The sequence below is a fragment of the Capra hircus genome, chromosome 19 (genome assembly GCF_001704415.2).
Source record: "Capra hircus breed San Clemente chromosome 19, ASM170441v1, whole genome shotgun sequence".
In the NCBI taxonomy this organism is placed as follows: domain Eukaryota; kingdom Metazoa; phylum Chordata; class Mammalia; order Artiodactyla; family Bovidae; genus Capra; species Capra hircus.
In genome coordinates this window covers 34841118-34862775 of record NC_030826.1, presented here as the reverse complement: position 1 = coordinate 34862775, position 21658 = coordinate 34841118, and the positions used below count along the sequence as shown (strand labels likewise).

General features: G+C 52.9%; 1 protein-coding gene and 1 pseudogene across 3 annotated transcripts; one reads left to right on the top strand and one right to left on the bottom strand.

Moving 5' to 3' along the window:
- DHRS7B (dehydrogenase/reductase 7B) lies at window positions 391-21437 on the bottom strand. Of its 3 annotated transcripts, XM_013972217.2 has the most exons (8): window positions 21266-21437; window positions 19514-19649; window positions 11947-12125; window positions 7619-7728; window positions 4774-4990; window positions 4341-4433; window positions 2199-2351; window positions 391-855 (listed from the first exon to the last, which is right to left on the bottom strand). In XM_013972217.2, the coding sequence occupies exons 2-8, from the start codon at window positions 19633-19635 to the stop codon at window positions 650-652; spliced, it is 1080 nt and encodes a 359-aa protein (XP_013827671.1). In that variant the 5' UTR covers window positions 19636-19649; window positions 21266-21437; the 3' UTR covers window positions 391-649. The 3 variants fall into 3 exon arrangements, with proteins under 3 accessions (XP_013827671.1, XP_013827672.1, XP_005693686.2); XM_013972218.2 differs by lacking the exon at window positions 19514-19649; XM_005693629.3 differs by lacking the exon at window positions 21266-21437 and having other exon boundaries at window positions 19514-19653.
- On the top strand, window positions 17003-17569 carry LOC102185219 (annotated as a pseudogene).

Sequence of the window (21658 nt, the reverse complement as noted above, 5' to 3'; positions counted from 1 at the left end):
GATTTGGACCTCGTGTCCACCGTGCAGTGCCCACCACCCTCCTGAGCCTGTGGGGTTGGAACGGAGTGGGGGCCAGATCTGGAAAGGGAGCCTGGCTCTGCCTGCAGACCAGACTTGGGGGAGGTGGCCAGAGGCAGACAAACAGCGGCCACGTCAGGGCAGCTGAGCAGAAGCTGTCACTGAAACAAGCCTGGTGCAGGAGGGCAGCTTCCACGCACTGAACAACAGGGAGGCCAGTCCCATGCTGACCATCTGCTGCGTTGACCAAGACGTTGGGGGTCCCGTCAACAGTGTGAAGGCCGCTGCCTCCTCCCTGAGAACCAGGTTCAGGTGACATGAGGGTGTCTTCTGGCCCTAAGGTGCAGAGGCTGAGGTATGAAAGAGGCGTAGTTCTGCCTGCCCTCGGGGACCACAGCTCTCAGGCTCCTTCCTTTATTTCATGTCCCAGAGTTTAGACCCTCCACCTGGAGGAAGCTGTCCCTCACCCTTCTTGGTTCCCAGACGTCCTCCTAGTTCCCGTCCCCCACCAGCAGGCCTGGCCAGGGGTCCGCAGGGAAAGCACGTCTCCCTCCTTCCCCACCCATGAGGCAGAAGTCCAACACAGTCCCCATGGAGCAGTGACTGCCCCACCTGCCCACCAGGATGGGCACTAGCTGTGCTTGGACTTCCGCTCCTTCCTGGCCCGGGAGGCCATGAGTCTGAAGAAGAGCCCAGGAGCCAGAGTTCGAAGGTAAACAGCCAGGGAAGGCATCAGGTCGGCCAGCACCACATCCTTCTTCTTCTTCCCCAGAGCAGCCAGGATGTCTTGGGCCACCTGCACAGGACTTCGGCCCTGGGCTGTGGTCTCATCCATCACTGAAATGAAACAGGAAACTCACTGAGCTTGGGGGCAGAAGCCCCAAGGAGGACCTGAGTCAACTCTGGACACTGGGTCCCCCAGGGAGCTCTCCCAGGGGCTTGGGCAGCAGGTGCAGCGACCATCCCTGCAGTCCAAGGAGGGAGGTAGACAGCTCAGAACTTCAGTCCATAGCCAGGGGGTGCCCAGCAGATGCTCCCTCACTCCCTGACCTGGGGCATTTCAGCCAGTTGGGGCAACCAGTGACTAAGGGTGCTGTGCCAGGGCAGGGGGCCAGGTGGGTGGGAGGGCTGCAGAGCACGCTGGCTGGAGTGAGAGGAGCGAGGCAGGTGGCAGGGCCTGTGTCTTGGGTGTATGGGTGACAGGCAGGAAGGAAGCCTTGGTTTGTTTTGTGGACCAGAGGTCAATGCAGGGAGGGGCACAAGATGTTACTTTTTCCCTTGTCACTGGTGAACTGTGCCCACAAAGCAGGAGCAGCAGGCAGAGGGGAGGCCACCCACAGCCACGATACTGCCCAGCTTCCTCCATCAACAGAACAGTAGGTTTCTGGTGGCTGCTCATTTTTAAATGCCACAGAGGAAGTTTTTAAGAAAGATTCTTGGGACTTCCCTGGTGGTGCCGTGGTTAAGACTACTTCAATGCTGGAGGCATGGGTGCAATCCCTGGTCAGGGAACTAGATGCCACAAGTCATGGGGCATGGCTGCCATCCTGGGAATAAATACATATGAACTTACCCAGCCCCGTGCCTCTGTACGGCTTCTGCTGCCTTGCTGAGTGAGGGGGCTGCTGTCCTGGGCATGGGTGGTCTTGGTTCAGGCTTGGCCAGGAGGCCCCTAATGAACACCCAGCATACTCCCAGGAGCATGTCCCAGGAGGCAGGCCCCGAGCAGGCGCAGGAAGGCAACTCATGTGGGTCCACCAGCTGGGGAGGCAAAAGCCAGCTGGTCCTGGTTGGCCCCACCTGCACGCTGAGCCTTGCTGATCCAGCCACTAGTGCTGACTGCAGGTCAGCTCTGTGCTGTCTTTGGCCTCTGCCTACCCCTGAAGTCTTGTCCTCCCAACACTGCAGGGGAACCTCACGGGAAGAGACCTGGCCTGGTCACTTTAGCACTAACAGCGGGCTAGCTGGAGTCCTGTCAGCGTCTCCCAAGCGCTGGTGTGGGCTTGTTCCCACAACTTCCTCCAGCCTACAGGGTTCAGGGTAGAGATGGTTGGTGCTGAGGTCGGTCATCAGTATACATGACCAACCTCACAATGTCAGGTGGTTTAAACTGATACTCTGAATGAAAACTGCAAGATCATCAGGGAGCTTTCACAGAGGAACGCACGCTGGGGCCTCACCTCCATACTTGGACCCGTCGGCTGTGACTGCATTAAGGGAGAGATTGGTGTGGATGTAGCCGGGACTGATGACCGTCACCTCGATGTCATGCTGTTCCACCTCAGCCCGCAGACAGTCAAAGAAGGCCTGGGTTGCATGCTTGGAGGCCGCGTCTGCAAAGGTCGGTGACCAGGGAGGGTAGGATGATGCCCGTCAGGACCCTGAACAGGAGGGCATCAGGTCTCCCACTCCAGTTCAGGGAATACCCTGTGCATCTTAACGTACATGTACTCAACTCACACAGAATACGACATAGCACATACAGTCAAAGGTTCATGGGCATTCTTGCTCCTGCAAGTTCTAAGTGTGAATTTAATCTAAATTAAAAGTTTAAAGTCTACTGTGTAAAACATTCAGATAGTTCAGAAGAAACTAAAGGAAGAAAGCGAAAGTCCTCCCCACACCTTCAGCGCAGTTCCTCAGAGGGGCCAGGCTGCTGGTGTCTCACGCCAGCCAGGTCCCTGCACACGAGGGCATGGCCACAGGCTGCTCCTGTGGTCCATGTTACTCGTGCTCAGGGTTCTCTCTATGTGGAAGGCTGGCTGGGCAGCTGCCATGTGGCTCAGGGTCATAGCCACAGAATGGGCTCAGCGTTGTTTTAGGTTTCATCACTGAAAATCAATGTCCAGGGATGCTCCCTGCCTGCATGGCAGCACGTGTGTAAACCCACTCCAGGCCTCAAGTCTGTCAGCTCCCCCGGGGCAGCCTCTTGTGTGGAAGAGTCCCCAGAGTTCCGCGCGCTCACCTCCTGGATCCTCCCACCTGGCCTCACAACAGCCCCAAGAGGATGAAGTGCCCCCCGCCCCCAACACTTCATGACTGGGGAGCGCTGCCTGTGGGTTGGCCAGTGCGCCCAGGAGGCACCACCTTGTCCAGCCTGGGGGTTATGAAGCTTCCCAACCAAGTGTGACTTACGCAGTCACAGCCAAGAGGACGATAAAATTCAGAAAGACCAAATCCAGTGACATCTAGAAACAACTCGGTACAAAGAGCACTGTGTACCCCCCCACCCCCACCCCCGAATGCCTGGTGTGGCCCCTGCTGCCAGCTGTGATGCCCACACATTTCCTGAGGAAGCCACCCACCAGCCCAGGACAAGTGTGGACATGGCATCCCCAGGCGTCTCAGGGTATCCTGAGTGTGGCCGCAGGGGTGAGGGAGCTGGTGTGGGCTCACAAGCCCCACAGCTGGCCCTGGATACACGCTTGCACCAGGAGCGCTGGGCTGCGTCCAGTTCTGATGGGCTCCCTGTCCAGCTGAGGGTGCCATGTGGCCGTCCTCGCCAGGCTTTGCCCCTCCCCTCCACACGCCCTCTCCCCTCCACATACCCCTTCCTCGCAGCTGCCTCAGGTATCTGGGGGTGGGGAGCTCGGTTACAACAGTGTTTCCTTGCAGACTGAACCAAAGAATGCAGTTACCAGGACAGTTTAGAGGTAATTGTGACATTACCTCTAACATTTTTAAACGAATCTGCCTGCTGGTGCCCCGTGATGGTGCAGTCCCACCATCCTGGCACAGCTGTGCACACTGGGAGGTGAGTCTAAACTGAGGTTGAGCTGGCAGCATTCCCACTTTCTGGAACTAATCTTACTGAAACCCTCTCACAGCGAGTGAGTGCCCAGAGAGAAACGCTGAAGGATGCTGCACGCAGCACATCCCTGCTGCTGGCCACTGAGGAAGGCAGTCCCCTCAGGCACCGAGACAACCGAGTTACATGACGCCCATCCGCTCAGCAAGTCGGGAGCTGAGTGGAAAGATACTGTCAAGCGGGATAATGGAAGCACAGAACTGCACGTCTCATCACACGCAGAACTCTGGAGGCGTGTGCAGTAACCGGACGGAGGGGCAGCACCTGTGGGCTGATGGTGGTGGTGGCACTGGGAGGGGGCCTGGCACGCGGTCACACGTGGTGTGAGGAGTGGAGCTGGGACTGAGCCCAGGCTTCTGCTCAGGGGTGCACGCCTCTCAGGTCCCCACATGCTCTGTGCTGAGCGTCCCTCTTGTGTCTGAATTCTGGACCAGGAGCCTGCTGTCTTCACAACAGGGGTAAACAGCAATGGACGTGGGGGCAGGAGCGTCTGACGGGAGGAGGAAGCACTCACACGCAGATCGGAAAGGCAGGCTGATCTTGCCCTGGATGCTGCTGATCGCAACCACGTGGCCCTGGCGCCGTCTGATCATGGCAGGCAGGAGCGCTATGGGGAGAGGGCAGAGGTCACCGTTGCTCACATGGAGAGCCTGGGGAGGGCCACATCTGAGAGTGCTCAGCCCCCTGTGCCCTGCTGTGAGAACCGTGGCAGGACGACAGCATGCCTCTGCTGTGCCCTGCCTGCACCCGGTAGGTTGCCAAACACAGTGGGACGTGGAGGCAGCAACACAGCGCAGGCCCAGGCCCAGAAAAGCCAACCCTGAGTCGCAAGGACAGCACTGACCCCAGGGTGGAGTAAGACAGCAGGTCCAGGAAGAAGGAGCCACAGGAAATGGAAACAATGCCAGCCTGCCTGGGCGCTTCTCCCTTCTGACCCAAGGCCTTACCCTTTGTCAGAGCTACTGGACCAAAGTAGTTTGTCTCCATCACCCTCTTGTCCACGTCTGGGCTGGTGTCCACAATGGCGCCTCGGTAGCTGATCCCAGCATTATTGATGAGCACGTCCACGTGGCCAAAGCACTGCAGGATCTCAGAGGCAGCCCCTGCTATGGCCCCAGGGTCTGCGAGGTCGAAGGCCACCGTGTAAGGCTTGTGTGTCTGCACCTGGTCAAGTGCGACAGAAGCCAAACATACCTTCAGAGTGATGGTCTGGCCTGGCTCCTCATGGTGGGGGTGGCCTAGCGTGAAGGACAGGCTGCAGCTTCCCTGAAGAACGTGGCCTGCCCGTCACGCTCACACCTGACCTGGGCAGCGCTGTGGGCAGGGGTCACAGACAAGGTGAGCAGGGCCCCCTCCACCCTGGGCCAGCAGGATGCTGTACACTGTCCCATGTTACAGAGCTGCTATGCCTCTCAAGCCAAAGTCAGTTTATTCACAAAACACTGTTATACACTCCTATGTGCCCCATGCTGGAGACAGTAAAAGCAAGGCAGACACGTCTCTGTCCCAAAGCATCTGGTCTCATGGGAAAGACTGACACACTAAAGCTGTAAAGAACATCGCAAGAAGAAAATGACCAGTGGACATTCTGACTCAGAGGATGCCCTGAACCTACGCAGATGAGGGAGGGGTGTGGAGTCGGAGAGGATGCGCAGGAGCTGCCCTCTGCCTGAACATTTCAATGGAAGCGACTCAGCTCTGTGGTCAAACTCTTGGAACACTTGCAGCTTCCAGGGGGCCTGCTCAGCCAGCAAAGTATAGAAAATGTTGCCTGATTTCAACCATAAGCTCTGTGATGAGAAGCTGTGAGAAAGGCAACCCACATTTCTTGTGCAGCTTCAGGAGCCAAGGAAAACCCTGTCTCCCAAACACTGGGGCTGTGTTCCAATGATGGATGCTGTTCTGATGGCCGATCTGTGTCTTCTTGTCCTGGCTGCAGGATACAAGATAAATACAAAACACCCAGCCATGTTTCTACATACCAACAATGAATAATCTGAACAGGGTATTAGGTGAGCAAGACCATTTATAATAGCAGCTAAGAGAATTAAACCCTTAGGAATAAATCTAACTAAAGAGGTGAAAGATTTGTACATGGAAGGCGGTAAGACACATGATAAAAATTTAAACACATGAAAAGACATCCCATGTTCATGGATTGGAAGACTGAACATTGTTAAGGTGACAATACTATCCAAAGTGATCTAGACTCAACACACTTCCTATTAAAATCTCAATGCCATTTTTGTCAGGAAAAAAGAATCCTAAAATCCATATAGAAGTGCAGTGGCTATTCAGGAATAGCAGAACAATTTTGGAGACAAAAAGTTGGAAGATTCACACTTTCAGCCTTTGAAACTTACTACTGAACGACGTGGATTAAAACAGTATGGTACTGACATAAGGACAGGCATATAGATCAGTGGAACAAAATAAAGTATTCAGAAATAAACCCTCAAATTTAGATTTTTGACAAGGTTGCCAAGGCCATTCAAGAGGGAAAGGAACTCTGGACAAACTAGATATCCACGTGCAAAAGAATGAAGCTGGAGTCCTACCCATCACCATGTACAAACATGGCCTCAAGGGCTTCTCTGGTGGTCCAAGGGTTAAGAACCCGCCTGCCAATGCAGGAGGAGGAGACTCAGTTTTGATTCCTAAGTCAGGAAGATCTCGTGAAGGAAGCAGCAACCCACTCCAGTATTCTTGCCTGGAAAATCCCATGGATAGAGGAGCCTGGTGGGCTACAGTCCATGGCATCACAAAGAGTCAGACACGACTGAGCACACACACTCAGTACCTAGGATATACACACAACTCCTCAACAACAACCTGATTAAAAATCAGGAACAGGACTTGAACTGACATTTCTCTAATTGAGATACATAAATAAGCACATGAAAAGATGCTCAACACCACCTGTAATTAGGGAAATGCAAGTCAAAACCACAGCGAGATTCCACTTATATCTCCTAGGACAGGATAATTAAGAAACAGAAAACAAGTGCCGGATGTGAAGTCAGGACCCTTGTGCAGTGCTGGTGGGACTGTAACTTGGTGCAGCTGCAGTGGAAAACGGTTTGCAGTTCCTCAAAAGGTTAAACTAAATCTACCACAGACCCTGCCATTCCACTCCCAGGGATGTCCAAAACAGCTGAAAGCAGGGACTGGAGCGGACACGTGTCCACCTGGGTCCACATCGGCATCATTCACCATCGCCCAAGGTGGGGATGCCTTGCAGTGCGCCAAGAAAATGCACAGACCAAGTGCAGGACATCTGTATTCACAACGGAATACCAGTCCCTCAGAAAGAGGAAAGAAGTTCGGACGCATGCTGTAAGGTAGATGAGCCCTGAGGACACTGCGCTTAGAGAAACAGCTAGTCATAGAAAGACAGTTTAATTTTATGAGGTATCTAGAATAGACATTTACAGGGACTGGAAAGTGGAGGAAAAAGTGGATTGTTTAAGTGGGAACCCAAGTTTTGTTGGGGACAGACAGGTGATCGTTAGAAACATGGTGGATGCACTTACTATCACTGAACTGTAAGCTTGTAAGAGGTTTAAATGATAAATATGTGTATTTGCCCACAAATAAACTTTAAAAGTCATTGCCAACCTCCCACCACCAAAAAGAGATGAACAGGTACTGGGGGGGACGGGGAGAACTCGCAGAGAGACCTCTCTAAGCGCACAGTGGTACAGAGTGGTGGGAATGAGCGCAGTCTACTGTGAAGACCCGCAGAGGACGGGCTGCACCTCTTCCCCAGGCAAGTCCCCCAGGCTCACTCACCTCCGGAGTCCGGGAAGCAGCAAGTTCTCGGCTGAGCTCCTCCAGGGCCTCAGCATTCCGGCCACAGAGCACCAGCCTAGCACCAGCAGCATGAAAAACTCTGGCACATTCTAGGGGACAAGAAGGCAGCCTGTCATCTGGGCAGACCCAGGCCTTCGGCCCCGTCAGCTCAGCTCCCAGCTCCCCAGCCTCAAACCGCGGGCCATTTCTTCCCCAAGCATCGGTACTAGCCCTGCCATGGAGGGGTGTGGGGCTGGGAGTCAGGGCCCTCGCAGAGCCGTGTTCAGGGCTGCAACCCATCCATGTGCAGGAGGGAGGCTAGAGCCGGGGGACAGACTGTTGGGTACCAGGCTCAGGATTTTCCAACAGTCTTCAGCTCTGACCCCTGCTGTGAGCAGGATTCCCACTGTCACTGCAAAGAAGCTCCGTGAGGCAAGGGATGTGCCCAACAGTCAGCAGCGCCGGAACAGCTCCCCTGCACGCCCTCACCGAGGCCAGTGGTTTGCTGTCACCTCAATACAACAGGCACATGTCTGCCAGGAGCGCTTCTGTGGACACAGGACTCTGGTGAGAGGGGGTGGGGAGACCCCCCCAGACCCCCGCCCCAGGGCTGTTCCTCCTGAGACTGCCCAGGCCCAAGGGCTCACAGACACATGCTCTCTGCACACTACACTGCTCAGTTGCGTCCAACTCTCTGTGACCCCACGAACCGTAGCCTGCCAGGCTCCTGTCCATGGGATTCTCCAGGCAAGAATACCACAGTGGGTTGCCATTTCCTCTCCACAGAGTGAGGACAAAGTGGGGAGGCTGACAGCCTTGCAAGGAGGTTAAAGAACAGCAGGGGGACAATAAGGGGGACATCATTTTAAAATGATCGGGGGCAGGGGGGTGAGACCAGGCTCCTCTGAGTAACTAGAGCATCCAGGTGACAACTAAGACCGTGGCAGGGCAGAGTCTGAAACTGCCTGGGCACCTGTCTTCATCAGCATTCTTTGGAGGCAAAGCAAAAAGCAGGCTTGTCAGGAGGGTTCCAGGCAGCTCAGAAATTCAGAGAAGGAGCTGAACGGTCCAGACAGGGGGACAGGAGTGGGCTGCACAGGGTCCCAGGCAGCAGGAGCCCAGCTCTCTGAATGCTGGCAGGTCCCTTCCCCACTTCATCCCCCAGCCTCTCCACAGAGGGGATGGGGCTGCAGACAACTCTGGGTTCCCACAGACACCACTCCCCAGCCACACAAGGGGGCCTCTGACCCGTTCCCTCCAAGCTCTGGTGTCGAGAATTCGAGGGAAGGGCCAGATTGGCCATGGTGGGGGCAGAATCACCAGGACTGGGCCAGCCAGGGTTACCTGGGAACCCCAAGACCACAATGGGAAGGGCGGCGGGAGCAAGGAGTGATGCCCCAAACACAGCCGAGTGGTGACTACCGCGAAGCTCAAAGCCCCTAGGTCAAGAGGACGGACTCAGTCTCCCTGAGAGGCCTCCACATCCTCACTTCCCTCTTGTGAGGACTGAGCGCATCACAGCAGCCTCAGGCAGACAGAAAGTGCCAGCCAGGGCTAAGTGTGTTTCTAAGCCGCCGCCTTAGACTGCTCAAGGGACATCCCTGGTGGTCCACTGATTAGGACTCCCCACTTCCACTTCAGGGGGCGACCGTTCAATCCCTGGTTGGGGAATTAAGATCCCCCATGCCATGCCGCAAGGCCAAAAAATAAAGTAAAAAACTGGATGTTGGCAAAAATGGAAACATGGGGTTTAAAGGGCCACAGCCTTTCCTCACTGGAGGTCTGGCCTCGCTCAGGTGCCCACGAGCAGGTCTGTGCAGCCCCCACCGCCCCAGCTGACCATGCAGCCACCCTAGGTATCAGACTGAGTCTTGGGCCCAGCGGTCAAGTGGAGTCTTAGTGCTGTGGGCTCACAGGAGGGGCACGGATCCAGGGATGGAGGAGGCTCTGGGGTCCAGGCGACATCCTTCCCCAGCCAAAGTGAGGGCCTAATGCCAGCATCCCTCAGCAAAGGAGGGAGGAGGTTCCGGGTGACAACGCCCTCTTTCCAGACACAGCTCCTCCAGCAGTCTCACTCGCTCCCCTGATCCAGGTGGAGCTTTCTGGAAGAAGGTTCAGGTCGTGTGGTGTCATCTTCCCTGAAGCCCACCCTGACCAAAGGCTCAAACCCAGACTGAGTCGAGCCCCTGCTCTGGCCCTGGGTGGGCTGCTTGGGTCAGAGCCCAGATGAGTCTCCTTGGGTGGGGTGGGGTGGGGTAGGGGTGGGGGTGCTCTCACAGAGACCCTCAGCATTCCCGAGGCTAGTTTCCTACCATTCCCAAAGCCCTGCTGGCTTCCTCATCCCGTTTCATCCTGACCTGACCACCACAAGGGACATTCTGTGAGCTGCCACCAAGACGTAAGGTGGGGGACACAGGGGTCCACACGGCTTTGGAGACTGTCATCCACGCCGCAACGAAACAAAGGGAGGAAATTAGAGCCTGTTCAGGAGTGACGGGGATGCAAACAACAGACTGGGGAGAAAAGCTGATAGAGAGGAAGAAGGGTGGAGGGAGAAGCAGCACGCTTATCTCGGCTGCCAGCCCGTCCCCAGGCCTCTAGCCCTGCTGGCTCATAGCCCCCCAGCTGCTCACAGCCGCAGAACCAAGACGTGCCCCTCCACCCGGCGCCTGTGATCCACAGGACAAGCCGGCAGACACAGCAGGAGGAACACGGAGGGCCGTCTGAGCGCCCGGCACGTCTGCCAGGCCTCCAGGTGGCCGACGTGGGCAGAGCCACGAGGGTGGGCGAGGTCTCCTCCCCACAACCCATGGGCAGTGGCCAAGGGGTGTCTGTACTGAGGCTGGAGGGGAAGAGACACACGGCCTCCTGGCCCTCTGACGAGACCCAGGAAACAGCAAGAAGAGCAGTCACTCAAGGCCACACAGGCCCCAGTGCTGCAGGAGGAAACCGGGCGAAGGGAGGACGGCCTCTCCCCTGCGCATGCACACGCTGGCCCCGCAGCCCACCTCTCCCGCACAGCCAACCCTCAGGTGCTCCTCAAGGACGTTTAAAAAACGCTTCTCTGCTGCGAAGCTGAGGCCGCTAAGAATCTATATTTAGAGCTGAGTAAGGTCAGAGGCTCGGCTGTGGCTTGGGGCCGGGAGATCTGATGACAGACCTCAGGTCACCCCCAAGACCTCAGCTGAACACCATGCTGGCGCACGCACGGACCCCTGCCCCCTGAGGCCTGCAGGCCCCCTGGCCACCAGCAGTCCAGTCCTCATCTGCTCCCCCAGGTTCCTGCAGTCCCCGCACAGCCCTGCTACTCTGGGCCCTTCCTGCCCCCGTCGCCGCCTCCCCAGGGAGAGGAGACGCGGGCTCCCATTTGGCTTCGGGTTTCTGCCTACAGATCCCAGGAGGAGTCACGCCTTCTGTGAGCGTGTGGAGGACTCGGGAGATGAACCCGAGCCAGCACACACCTGGGTGCCGGGCCTGCCGGCTGCGGGGAACACATGGGGTACACACGGGCAGAAGTCCCTCCTCTCTGCAGGACCTGGGCGCCCTGAGGGGAGGACCCTGCCTCCCATCATCTGTCCCAGCACGTGGTGGGAGACACAACGGTGCTGGGTATACCCCACCGCAAGGCGCCTCTCGGCCTCGTTCCACGGAACTGAGCGCCAGCATGGGGAGTATGTAGGGTGGCATGGCACACGTGCAGACTCCGACAAACCTGCACTAGCACACTCTGCTGATGGCAGCCTGGGACCCAGAAGCTCCATGTGGATCTAGAACCAGACTAGAACCAAGCTTAACTGGAGACCGGCTAAGGAACAGCTGATGCCTCGTTGATGCTGTCCTGATCTGCCCAGATACAGCTGGAGGCCCCGTGAAGAGCAGCAAGGAGAAGGTGACTCCAGAGCCTTAAACCAGGGATGTGGATGAATCCAGTAAAGACCCTCAGAGAAGCAAAAACATTCTTCAATTCAATGGACATGAGTTTGAGCAAACTGGAAGACGGTGAAGGACAGGGAAGCCTGGCGTGCTGCAGTCCATCTCTGGGGACCTCTTTGGGGTCACAAAGAGTCGGACATGAAGGAGCGACTGAACAACTGGGAAGCTGGGTGCCGCCACATACAGACGCCCATCTCCACACTGACCGGCACTGAGGCCGCCCCGGACGCGTGTGTGGCCTTCTCCCTGGCTGCCACCTCCAGCCCTGGTGCTCCCATGGCCTTTTCCTCCTGGACCAGGGACAGAGAGGCCCTCGCTGCCCAGTCACCAACTGACCTCACGTGTCTGCACCCGCGCCCCTGGCCCCTCCCCAACAGCACTGCCCCACGACCCACCTCGGCCCAGGCCCGACGTGGCGCCAGTGATGACCACCACGGCGTTCCGGATGTAGGCCCTCATGCGCAGCCACTGAAGCAGCTTGAAGAGGCTGAAGAGGCCCACGCAGCCCAGGAGCAGGGGCAGAATGGCTGTGGAGGTGATGAAGTCCATGACCCGCGCCCTCAGCAGACTCTTCCTGGAAGAACAAAGCACATAAATTAGTGATGAGCTGGGGGGATGCCAGGGACTTGGCCACCCTCTGCCCCTGAGTCTGACACAGACCCCAGATCCTGCATCTGGGCCTCAGTTCTGAGCCCAGCAGGATCTCCCCAGGCCCCGCACCCCATGTGGACCGTTCAGCGGGGTAGAACCAGTTTCCTCTCTGTAGGGACACAAGTGCGCATCGCAGGCTGAGCTGGGTGGCTGAGGACCCGCTCCTGGAGCGTGTCAGCACCCACCAGAGTCCCCTCAGAAACCTGTTTCGAGGAAATTGATACCACACTTTTCATTCCAATCCCAAAGAAAGGCAATGCCAAAGAATGTTCAAACTACCGCACACTTGCACTCATCTCACACGCTAGTAAAGTAATGCTCAAAATTCTCCAAGCCAGGCTTCAGCAATACGTGAACTGTGAACTTCCTCATGTTCGAGCTGGTTTTAGAAAAGGCAGAGGAACCAGAGATCAAATTGCCAACATCCGCTGGATCATAGAAAAAGCAAGAGAGTTCCAGAAAAACATCTATTTCTGCTTTATTGACTATGCCAAAGCCTTTGACTGTGTGGATCACAATAAACTGTGGAAAATTCTGAAAGATGGGAATACCAGACCACCTGACCTGCCTCTTGAGAAACCTGTATGCAGGTCAGGAAGCAACAGTTAGAACTGGACATGGAACAACAGACTGGTTCCAAATAGGAAAAGGAGTACATCAAGGCTGTATACTGTCACCCTGCTTATTTAACTTCTATGCAGAGTACATCATGAAAAACGCTGGACTGGAAGAAACACAAGCTGGAATCAAGATTGCCGGGAGAAATATCAATAACCTCAGATATGCAGATGACACCACCCTTATGGCAGAAAGTGAAGAGGAACTAAAAAGCCTCTTGATGAAAGTGAAAGAGGAGAGTGAAAAAGTTGGCTTAAAGCTCAACATTCAGAAAATGAAGATCATGGCATCCGGTCCCATCACTTCATGGGAAATAGATGGGGAAACAGTGGAAACAGGGTCAGACTTTATTTTGGGGGGCTCCAAAATCACTGCAGATGGTGATTGCAGCCATGAAATTAAAAGGCGCTTACTCCTTGGAAGGAAAGTTATGACCAACCTAGATAGTATATTCAAAAGCAAAGACATTACTTTGCCGACTAAGGTCCGTCTAGGCAAGGCTATGGTTTTTCCAGTGGTCATGTATGGATGTGAGAGTTGGACTGTGAAGAAGGCTGAGCGCTGAAGAATTGATGCTTTTGAACTGTGGTGTTGGAGAAGACTCTTGAGAGTCCCTTGGACTGCAAGGAGATCCAACCAGTCCATTCTGAAGGAGATCAGCCCTGGGATTTCTTTGGAAGGAATGATGCTAAAGCTGAAACTCCAGTACTTTGGCCACCTCATGCAAAGAGTTGACTCATTGGAAAAGACTTTGATGCTGGGAGGGATTGGGGGCAGGAGAAGAAGGGGACAACAGAGGATGATGGCTGAATGGCATCACTGACCTGATGGACGCGAGTCTGAGTGAACTCTGGGAGTTGGTGATGGACAGGGAGGCCTGGCGTGCTGTGGTTCATGGGGTCGCAGAGAGTCAGACACGACTGAGCGACTGAACTGAACTGAATATTATTTCCAATTCCTGGTATTTGTGAAATGAGAAAAGTTTTTCTGTAAAAAAGGAAAAAGGAAGCCATACAACCCTTACACTCCTCTCAGAAGAGACATTCCCTGGACGGTGTCCTCAGTGGCCATGGGCCTCAGGACGCCCCAAGGGACTCACAGCATGGTGAGCACCCTCTGCGATGGGGGTGCAGACTCAGGCCTGGAGCGGAGGCCCTGGACACTGTGGCCTGTGCCCGCCCAGTGTCACTGGTGAGCCACGTCCCCCCCAAAATCGGGAGGCCATGGCAGTGGGCACACAGCGTGCACACTGTCCACTCCTTCCGGGACTTACCCCCCGACTCTCCACACCCCCATGCCCAGAGGGGAGACACGGGCCTAAAGGCACGTTGAGGAGGAGCTGAGGGGAACAGTACCATGCGTGCTGCCCAGAGAAGGTGGCCCCAGGCCCTCCAGGACCATGAGATTAGGGGCTCAGAGAAGAAGGGCTGCAAATCAGAAGGGACTTCAATCATTCGTCAGACTGAATGACTTCAGTGTCCTTGCCCAATCCCAAGCCCTCAGTTCAGTTCAGTCGCTCAGTCATGTCTGATTCTTTGCAGTCCCAAGGACTGCAAAATGCCAGGCTTCCCTATCCATCACAAACTCCTGGAGTTTGCTCAAACTCGTGTCCATCGAGGCAGTGATGCCATCCAACCATCTCATCCTCTGTTGTCCCCTTCTCCTGCCTTCAATCTTTCCCAGCATCAGGGTCTTTTCCAATGAGTCAGTTCTTCACATCAGGTGACCAAAGTATTGGAGTTTCAGCTTCAGCATCAGTCCTTCCAATGAACATTCAGGACTGATTTCCTTTAGGATTGACTGGTTTGATCTCTATGCAGTCCAAGGGACTCTCAAGAGTTTTCTCCAACATCACAGTTCAAAAGCATCAATTCTTCAGCACTCAGCCCCACATATATAAGGACGTGTTTCCCGTCTTCCCACGACAGCACCCACTCTGGTGCCTCAAAGGTGGGCACACACGGAACCCTCAAGGGCCCACCTGTGTGTGTGTGCCTCCGCTGCGCTAACCCTGACGTCCAGGTTTGTGAGGGCCATCCTGATCTACGCTACAGGCTCTGTTCCAATCGGAACTGTCAACGAAGCTACTTCAGTATTCAGATTAACTTTTCACCTGCCTTTCCCATACACCTAAATTCTTAATCAGCATAAAAAATTAACATCCGTGGACAAACGTCTGCAAAAATGACTCTTTCCTATCAACCGCCACTTAATCTACTTGTGAAACACCTCAGCTACTGTCTGCTAAGTAGGCACATTCCCTTCTCACCCGACACTGTGCCAAGCCCACACATGGATGTCCTGGCAATCCAAGTGGCTTCCAAAGCACCTAGCTCTTTACCTGGGTATGACTGGCACCAATGCCTGCCCTCAACTGAACGTTCAGGTGGGGCTGAGCTCCAGAAGCAAGGCGAGGACCTAAAGGTCCTTTGTTTGGCACCTAGGAAGTTCTCAGAGAGGTTCAGTGCAGGCAGGAGTGCCTCTGGCACCCATGGATCTGTGGGTGCTGCCTGCGGGCCTTCACAGTGGGTACACTTCCACCCAGCAGAATGGCTGTGCAGGAAGAGCTTTATCCCCTTGGCAACCCCAGATCCTCATACCAGGTAGGTCCCAAGAAGAAGCACACTGCTTGGCTCAAAGGACCCAGGCCCAGCCACTGCCCAGGAAGCCCAGGAGGTGGGGATACTGCTTATGGAAGGACAACAGTCTCAGCTTTCCGAAGACCACAGCCCTGTGGAGTCTGCTCATCTCAGGCTTCACTGAAGGCTAAAAGTGAAGCACCAAGCACCAGCACGCAGCCTGTTGCCTCCCAAATTCCGAGGCCATCTGGAGAACACGAACACACGGCGGTGGCAGCACAGGGGCTCAAAGACGAGCCCTCGCCCGGCTGGCACAACCTGCTTCGGCCTCTTACCAGCCTGTGTGGGGACCACTCCGCTGGGGTCTTGGCACCCGAGTTTGTAAAGCAAGTTCTGTAAAACAGGTTTGTTACGAAGGATGAATTAGCACATATAAGTATGTGTACGGTCCCTGGCCAAGGGTAAGAGCTCAGTAAACACGGCTGGCACCACCAGCAGCATCATGACCCATCACTAACTGAAAGCCCAGGAATCAGTTTCACAGCAATCAGATCTCCAAGGCTGTCTGAAGGGGTCTCTGGTTTATGAAATAAAGGAAACTCATCAAATATTGCTGTAATTTAATGTTTATGACTCATAAACCTCCTGGTTTAATTAAAGTAACAAATAGGAAGAAAGAGACAGAATCCCATATCCCAGACTTCCCTAGTGGTACAGTGGATAGGAATCTGCCTGCCAATACAGAGACACAGGTTCAACCCCTGGTCCCGGAAGATTCCATATGCCATGGCGCTACTAAGTTCGTGTACCACAACCACTGAGCCTGTGCTCTAGAGCCAGGAGCTGCACCTACTGAGCCCATGTGCCCTAACTACTGAAACCCAAGCTCCCTAGAGCCTGTGCTCCACAAGAGGGAAGCCACTGCAATGAGCTCACATACCAAACCAGACAGCAGCCCCAGCTCACCACAGCTAGACAAAAGCCTGCACCACAATGAAGGCCCAGCACAGCCAAAAATTTAGAAATAAACAAATAATACTGAATATTAACATACAGAAATTGGTTTCATCACTTTACACTAACAATGAAATACCAGAAATGAACAAGCAACCCCTTTAAAAACAGCATGAAACAAATAAAATACAATACTCAGGAATAAACCTGACCAAGGAGGTAGAAGACTTATATGCTGAGAACCATAAAACATTAATAAAGGAAATAGAAGGTAATTCAAGGAAATGGAAAGATATCCTATGTTCTTCAGTTGGAAGAATATTGTTAAAATGGCCATGCTACGCAAACTAATATACAGACTTAATGTGACCCCTATCAATCTACCTATGACATTTTTCACAGAACTAAAACAAATAATCCTAAATCTTATATGGAACCATTAAAGACCCTGAATTGCCAAAGCAATCCTGAAGAAAAAGAACACAGCAGGAGGCATAAACCTCCCAGCCTTCAGATAAAACTACAAAGCTACAGTCATTGAAACAGCATGGTATTGGCACAGAAATGAACACATGGATCACAGGAAAAGAACACAGAGCCCAGAAATAAATTCAAAGACCTATGGACACTTTTCCAGTAAGCAGCCTGAGGTGACCCCTAAAAATGGTGCGCTATTCACTTGACCCAGAAAACCCCACAAAATCATGCAAATCAAGAGGTTCAAATCTTCGTGTTCACTTTAAGAACATTCGTGAAAACTGCCCAGGCCATAAAGGGTATGCATATCCGAAAAGCCACCACGTTTCTGAAGGATGTCACTTTAAAGAAGCAATGCGCGCCATTCCATCGTTACAACGGTGGAGCTGGCAGGTGTGCACAGGCCAAACAGTGGGGCTGGACGCAGGATCAGTGGCCCAGAAAGAGTGCTGAATTTTTACTACACATGCTCAAAAATGCAGAGAGTAATGCTGAACTTAAGGGCTTAGATGTAGATTCTCTGGTCATTGAGCACATCCAGGTGAACAAAGCCCCCAAGATGTGGCGCAGGACTTACAGAGCTCATGGTCGGATAAACCCCTACATGAGCTCTCCCTGCCACATTGAGATGATCCTTACTGAAAAAGAACGGATTGTTCCTAAACCAGAAGAGGTTGCACAGAAGAAAAAGATATCCCAGAAGAAACTGAAGAAACAAAAACACATGGCCTGGGAATAAATGCCGCAAAAAATAAATGCAAATAAAAGTAAAATTAAAAAAATTATGGACAGTTAATCTTCAACACAGGAGGCAAGAACATACAATATGGGGGGAAAACAGTATGTTCGGCAAGTGGTGCTGGAAAACCTGAGCAGCCACGTGTAAATCAATGAAGTTAGAACACATCCCTCACACCATACACAAAAATAAACTCAAAATGACTTACAGATGTATCTGACTCTTTGTGACCCCATGGACTGTCCATGGAATTCTCCAGACCGGAACACTGGAGTGGGTAGCCTTTCCTTTCTCCAGGGGATCTTCCCAACCCAGGGACTGAACCCAGGTGTCCCGCATTGCAGGTGGATTCTTTACCAGCTGAGCCACAGGGAAGCCCAAGAATACTGGATTGGGTAGCCTATCCCTTCTCCAGCGGATCTTCCTGACCCAGGAATAGAACTGGGGTCTCCTGCATTGCAGGTGGATTCTTTACCAATTGGGCTATCAGGGAAGCCCAAATATAAGACAGGATACCATAAAACACCTTGAAGAAAACACAGGCCAAACATTCTCTGACATAAATGGTACCAATGTTTTCTTAGGTTAGTCTCCCAAAGAAATAAAAATAAAAGCAAAAATAAACAAATGGGACCTAATCAAACTTACAAGCTTTTGCAGAGCAAAGGAAACCAAGAACAAAATGAAAGACTAAAAAAAAAAAAAAAAAAGAAAGAAAAGAATGGGAGAAAATATTTGCAAATGATGTGACCAACAAGGCTTAATTTCCAAAATATATAAACAGCTCACAGAAGTAAATAATAAACAACCCAATCGAAAAATGGGCAGAAGACCTAAATAAACATTTCTCCAAAGAAGACGTCCATGGGTAACAGGCCCATGGAAAGACGTTCATCACCATTAATCAGGAGAGAAACGCCAATGAAAACCACAGTGAGGGGCCAACTTTCTCCAGTCAGAAGGGCCATGACTAAAAGGAAACGTTGCAGTGGATCTGGCGGATAGGGAGCCCTCTTATACTGTTGGTGAGAATGTAAGTTAGTACAGCCTGTATGGAAAACAGTATGGAGGTTCCTCAAAAAATGAAACTAGAGTTTCCATGCGATCCAGCAATCCCACTCCTGGGCATACACCCAGACAAAACTGTAATTCAGAAAGGTACACGCATCGTTAGGTTCAGAGCAGCACTGTTTACAAGATCTGGAAATAACCTAAATGTCCATCAACAGATGAATGGATACAGATGTGGTGTATACACACACACACACACAAACACACACGCAATGGAATATTATTCAGCCACATAAAAAATGAAATAATGCCATTTGCAACAACACGGACGGACTTAGCGATTATCACACCAAGTGAAGTAAGTCAGAAAGAAAAAGACAAATACCATATGATATCACTTATGTAGAATCTAAAACGTGACACAAACGAACACATCTATAGAAACGACTCAGACGTAAAGAACAGACTTTTGGTTGCTGAGGGGGAGAAAGGGTAGAGGAGGGGGGGTTGGGAGTTTGGAAATAGCAGATGCGAACTACCATATATAGAATGAATTAGCAACAAGGTCCTACTTGTATGGCACAGGAAACTATGTTCAATATCCTATGATAAACCATGATGGAAAAGAATATGAAGAAGTATATATACAACTGAGTCACTTTGTTGTACAGCAGAAGTTTACACAACACCAAATCAAAGTTTAAAAACAAAAAAAGGAAACATGGCTGCCACAACAGTCACGGAGGCTGACACAGCAAGCAGAGAGCGGACAAGGACTGCAACGTCCCGTCCACCCCTTCCTCACAGCCAGGGAGGAGCAGGATGAAGATGAGCTCACCCAGCAAAGCACACCATTGACACAAACACAGCTCCATGCACCTTTTCAAAGCCCAAGTCAGCACCTCTGACCTAAAGACAAGAGAAGCCACACACCGTCTTGGACACATCTGGTGTTCCTTGAGCCCCTGACACAACATCGCTCGCCAGCCTGGGTCTTCCGGCCCCGGGGACCACTCTGCCCGAGGCAAATACGGCACCAGGTGAAGGGGGTCCATTCTCGGCCCACTTTCTGTAAGGAGAATGCACCTGCATTCAGTCTGGCAAGTTCTCAGAATCAGAACGTAAAGTAAACTGGAAACCAGCACCCACTCTGCCCAGCAGCTCAGGACGATGGTGGGAAAAGGGACACCCCAGAGCAAGCCACTTATTTTAGAGTCAGGTTCAGTTTCAGCGTCATTTCCCTGAACAGGTGAAGCTGCAAACATTGACAGTCTCCCTCTGGGAGTTTCTCAAATTCTTAAAGATCTCCCAGCTTTCACTCTGCTCTGCCGTGCACACGGCCACACGAATGGGCCCCTGGGTTTTCCAGACTCTCAGAGGCAGCTATGCTGACTCCTTTCTGTCTCACTCCCACCGATGCGGGCAGCCAAGAGAGCGAGACACAGAAGTAACTTAGTGGCCTTGGTGCGGTGTCTGGGCCTTCTCTGAGCAAAAGAGCAGAAAAGAACTGAGTCTCGGCTGGCCATATTTCCTGATCAGGAAAGAAATCTCCTATATAAACCAAAGGGTGTGTATTGGTGGGCGGGGGGGCACAGTTTAACATGGCACATGTGTTTATATGGTTTGCATTTTATATCAAAATGCTTAACTGCTAGCTGTAGATATAAATGGAATACAAGACTGGAGGTTAAAAGAAAAGGGGGGGAGTGGGGAAAAAAATCTTGCTCACGATTCCCAGCGTTTGGAGATGAGCTTATAGCACGAGGTGCAGTCAGACAGGATGGAAAGCACGTGGAGAGAGGGGAGGCGGGGCACGCACCAGGCAGGTGTCCCCTGGACTGGAAGCAATGGAAGCACGACCACACACTGAGAGCCACGCCCACTCTCTCCAGGGCAAGTCAGGAGCCCGGGATCAGCAGTGTTTCCAGGCCCAAGTCAAGCGCATGAAGGTGGAAGAGCCCCTTCACGGGCGGCAGGAAGGTAGTGGGTGCGCACTGCTCTCTGCTCTCTACTAAGGCTCTTTAGACGGGCTTTCAGAACCTCACTCTGGAGCTCCGAGGAATCAACCTGAAGTAGGCTTGTCACTGCTTATGCCATCTGTTCCATCTTCCATCCTTCAGTCAAAATCCTACACTGCATTTCACAGATGGAATCAGTTCCTAAGATCCCTTTCTTCTCTCAATTACAAAAATAAAATCAACTGAAACTTCACTAAAAACAGGTTGTTAGAATCCACTCAAAAACCACACACAGAAATTAAACTATTAACAGCTACATCTGAAAATCAAAGGCAGGGATCTGAGAACCCTCCAGAGTCAAAGATAATGATGAGTTCAGGTCTGTCAGGGTCAGTCATGAAATAATTTGCCACGTTAAGTACAAGAAAATGGGGCAAAAGGGTAGCGAGGGGTTCCAACCGGGCGGCAGGACACGGAGGCCACACGGCAAGGAGGGGCCTGGCAGCGACAGGAGTCAGGCTCCCGTTCCCACAGCCCACATTTAACTCCACACAGCTGTTCTGCTAAAGGTGACCTAAGCTACAGGTCATGCTTGTGACCCATATCTGAAAATACACATCTAATTTCAGAAAGTAAGAACAGAGGGAAGCCACTCTTTTGTGGTCCTAAGCGTACGAGAAGCAGCAGCGAAGGCCATCTTCGACAGCGAAGACGAGACAGCACCTACCTCAGGCGGCCGGCGCCTCACCAGCGGCAGCTCCCAACGCCGAATCTTCTCTGGTCTTTTGACCTGAAGCAGAGTGACTCAGACGGGAGGCCAGAGGATACCTTCAGGTCAGCAGGCCCTCCCTGGAATGCTGGAACGAGCCACGGACGGGTGGCCTGCGGGGTGTATTTTGAGATGCCAGCCTTAGGGCCCCCAGTTTAAAGGAGTGCAGGCCAGCATTAGTGAAGACAGAACCAAGAGGAAGGCCTGAGAGTATTTCAGACCAGCTCTGGGGCGTCCCGTCCTGGAAAAGCAACCACACTGAAGCGGGCACTGCTCTGCAGTAAGACGCTGAGCACCGACTGCCCACAGCCCGGCAGGGAAGGTGGCAAGAGGGGTGCCAGACAGAGCTCC

Coding starts and splice junctions, on each gene's coding strand:
- DHRS7B (XM_013972217.2), bottom strand. CDS start 19,635: ATGGACCCCCTTCACCTGGTGCCGTATTTGCCTCGGGCAGAGTGGTCC. Junction 4,991..7,618: donor CTGCTTCCCGGACTCCGGAG/GTGAGTGAGCCT, acceptor GCACTTGACCAG/GTGCAGACACACAAGCCTTA. Junction 4,434..4,773: donor TCCAGTAGCTCTGACAAAGG/GTAAGGCCTTGG, acceptor CTCTCCCCATAG/CGCTCCTGCCTGCCATGATC.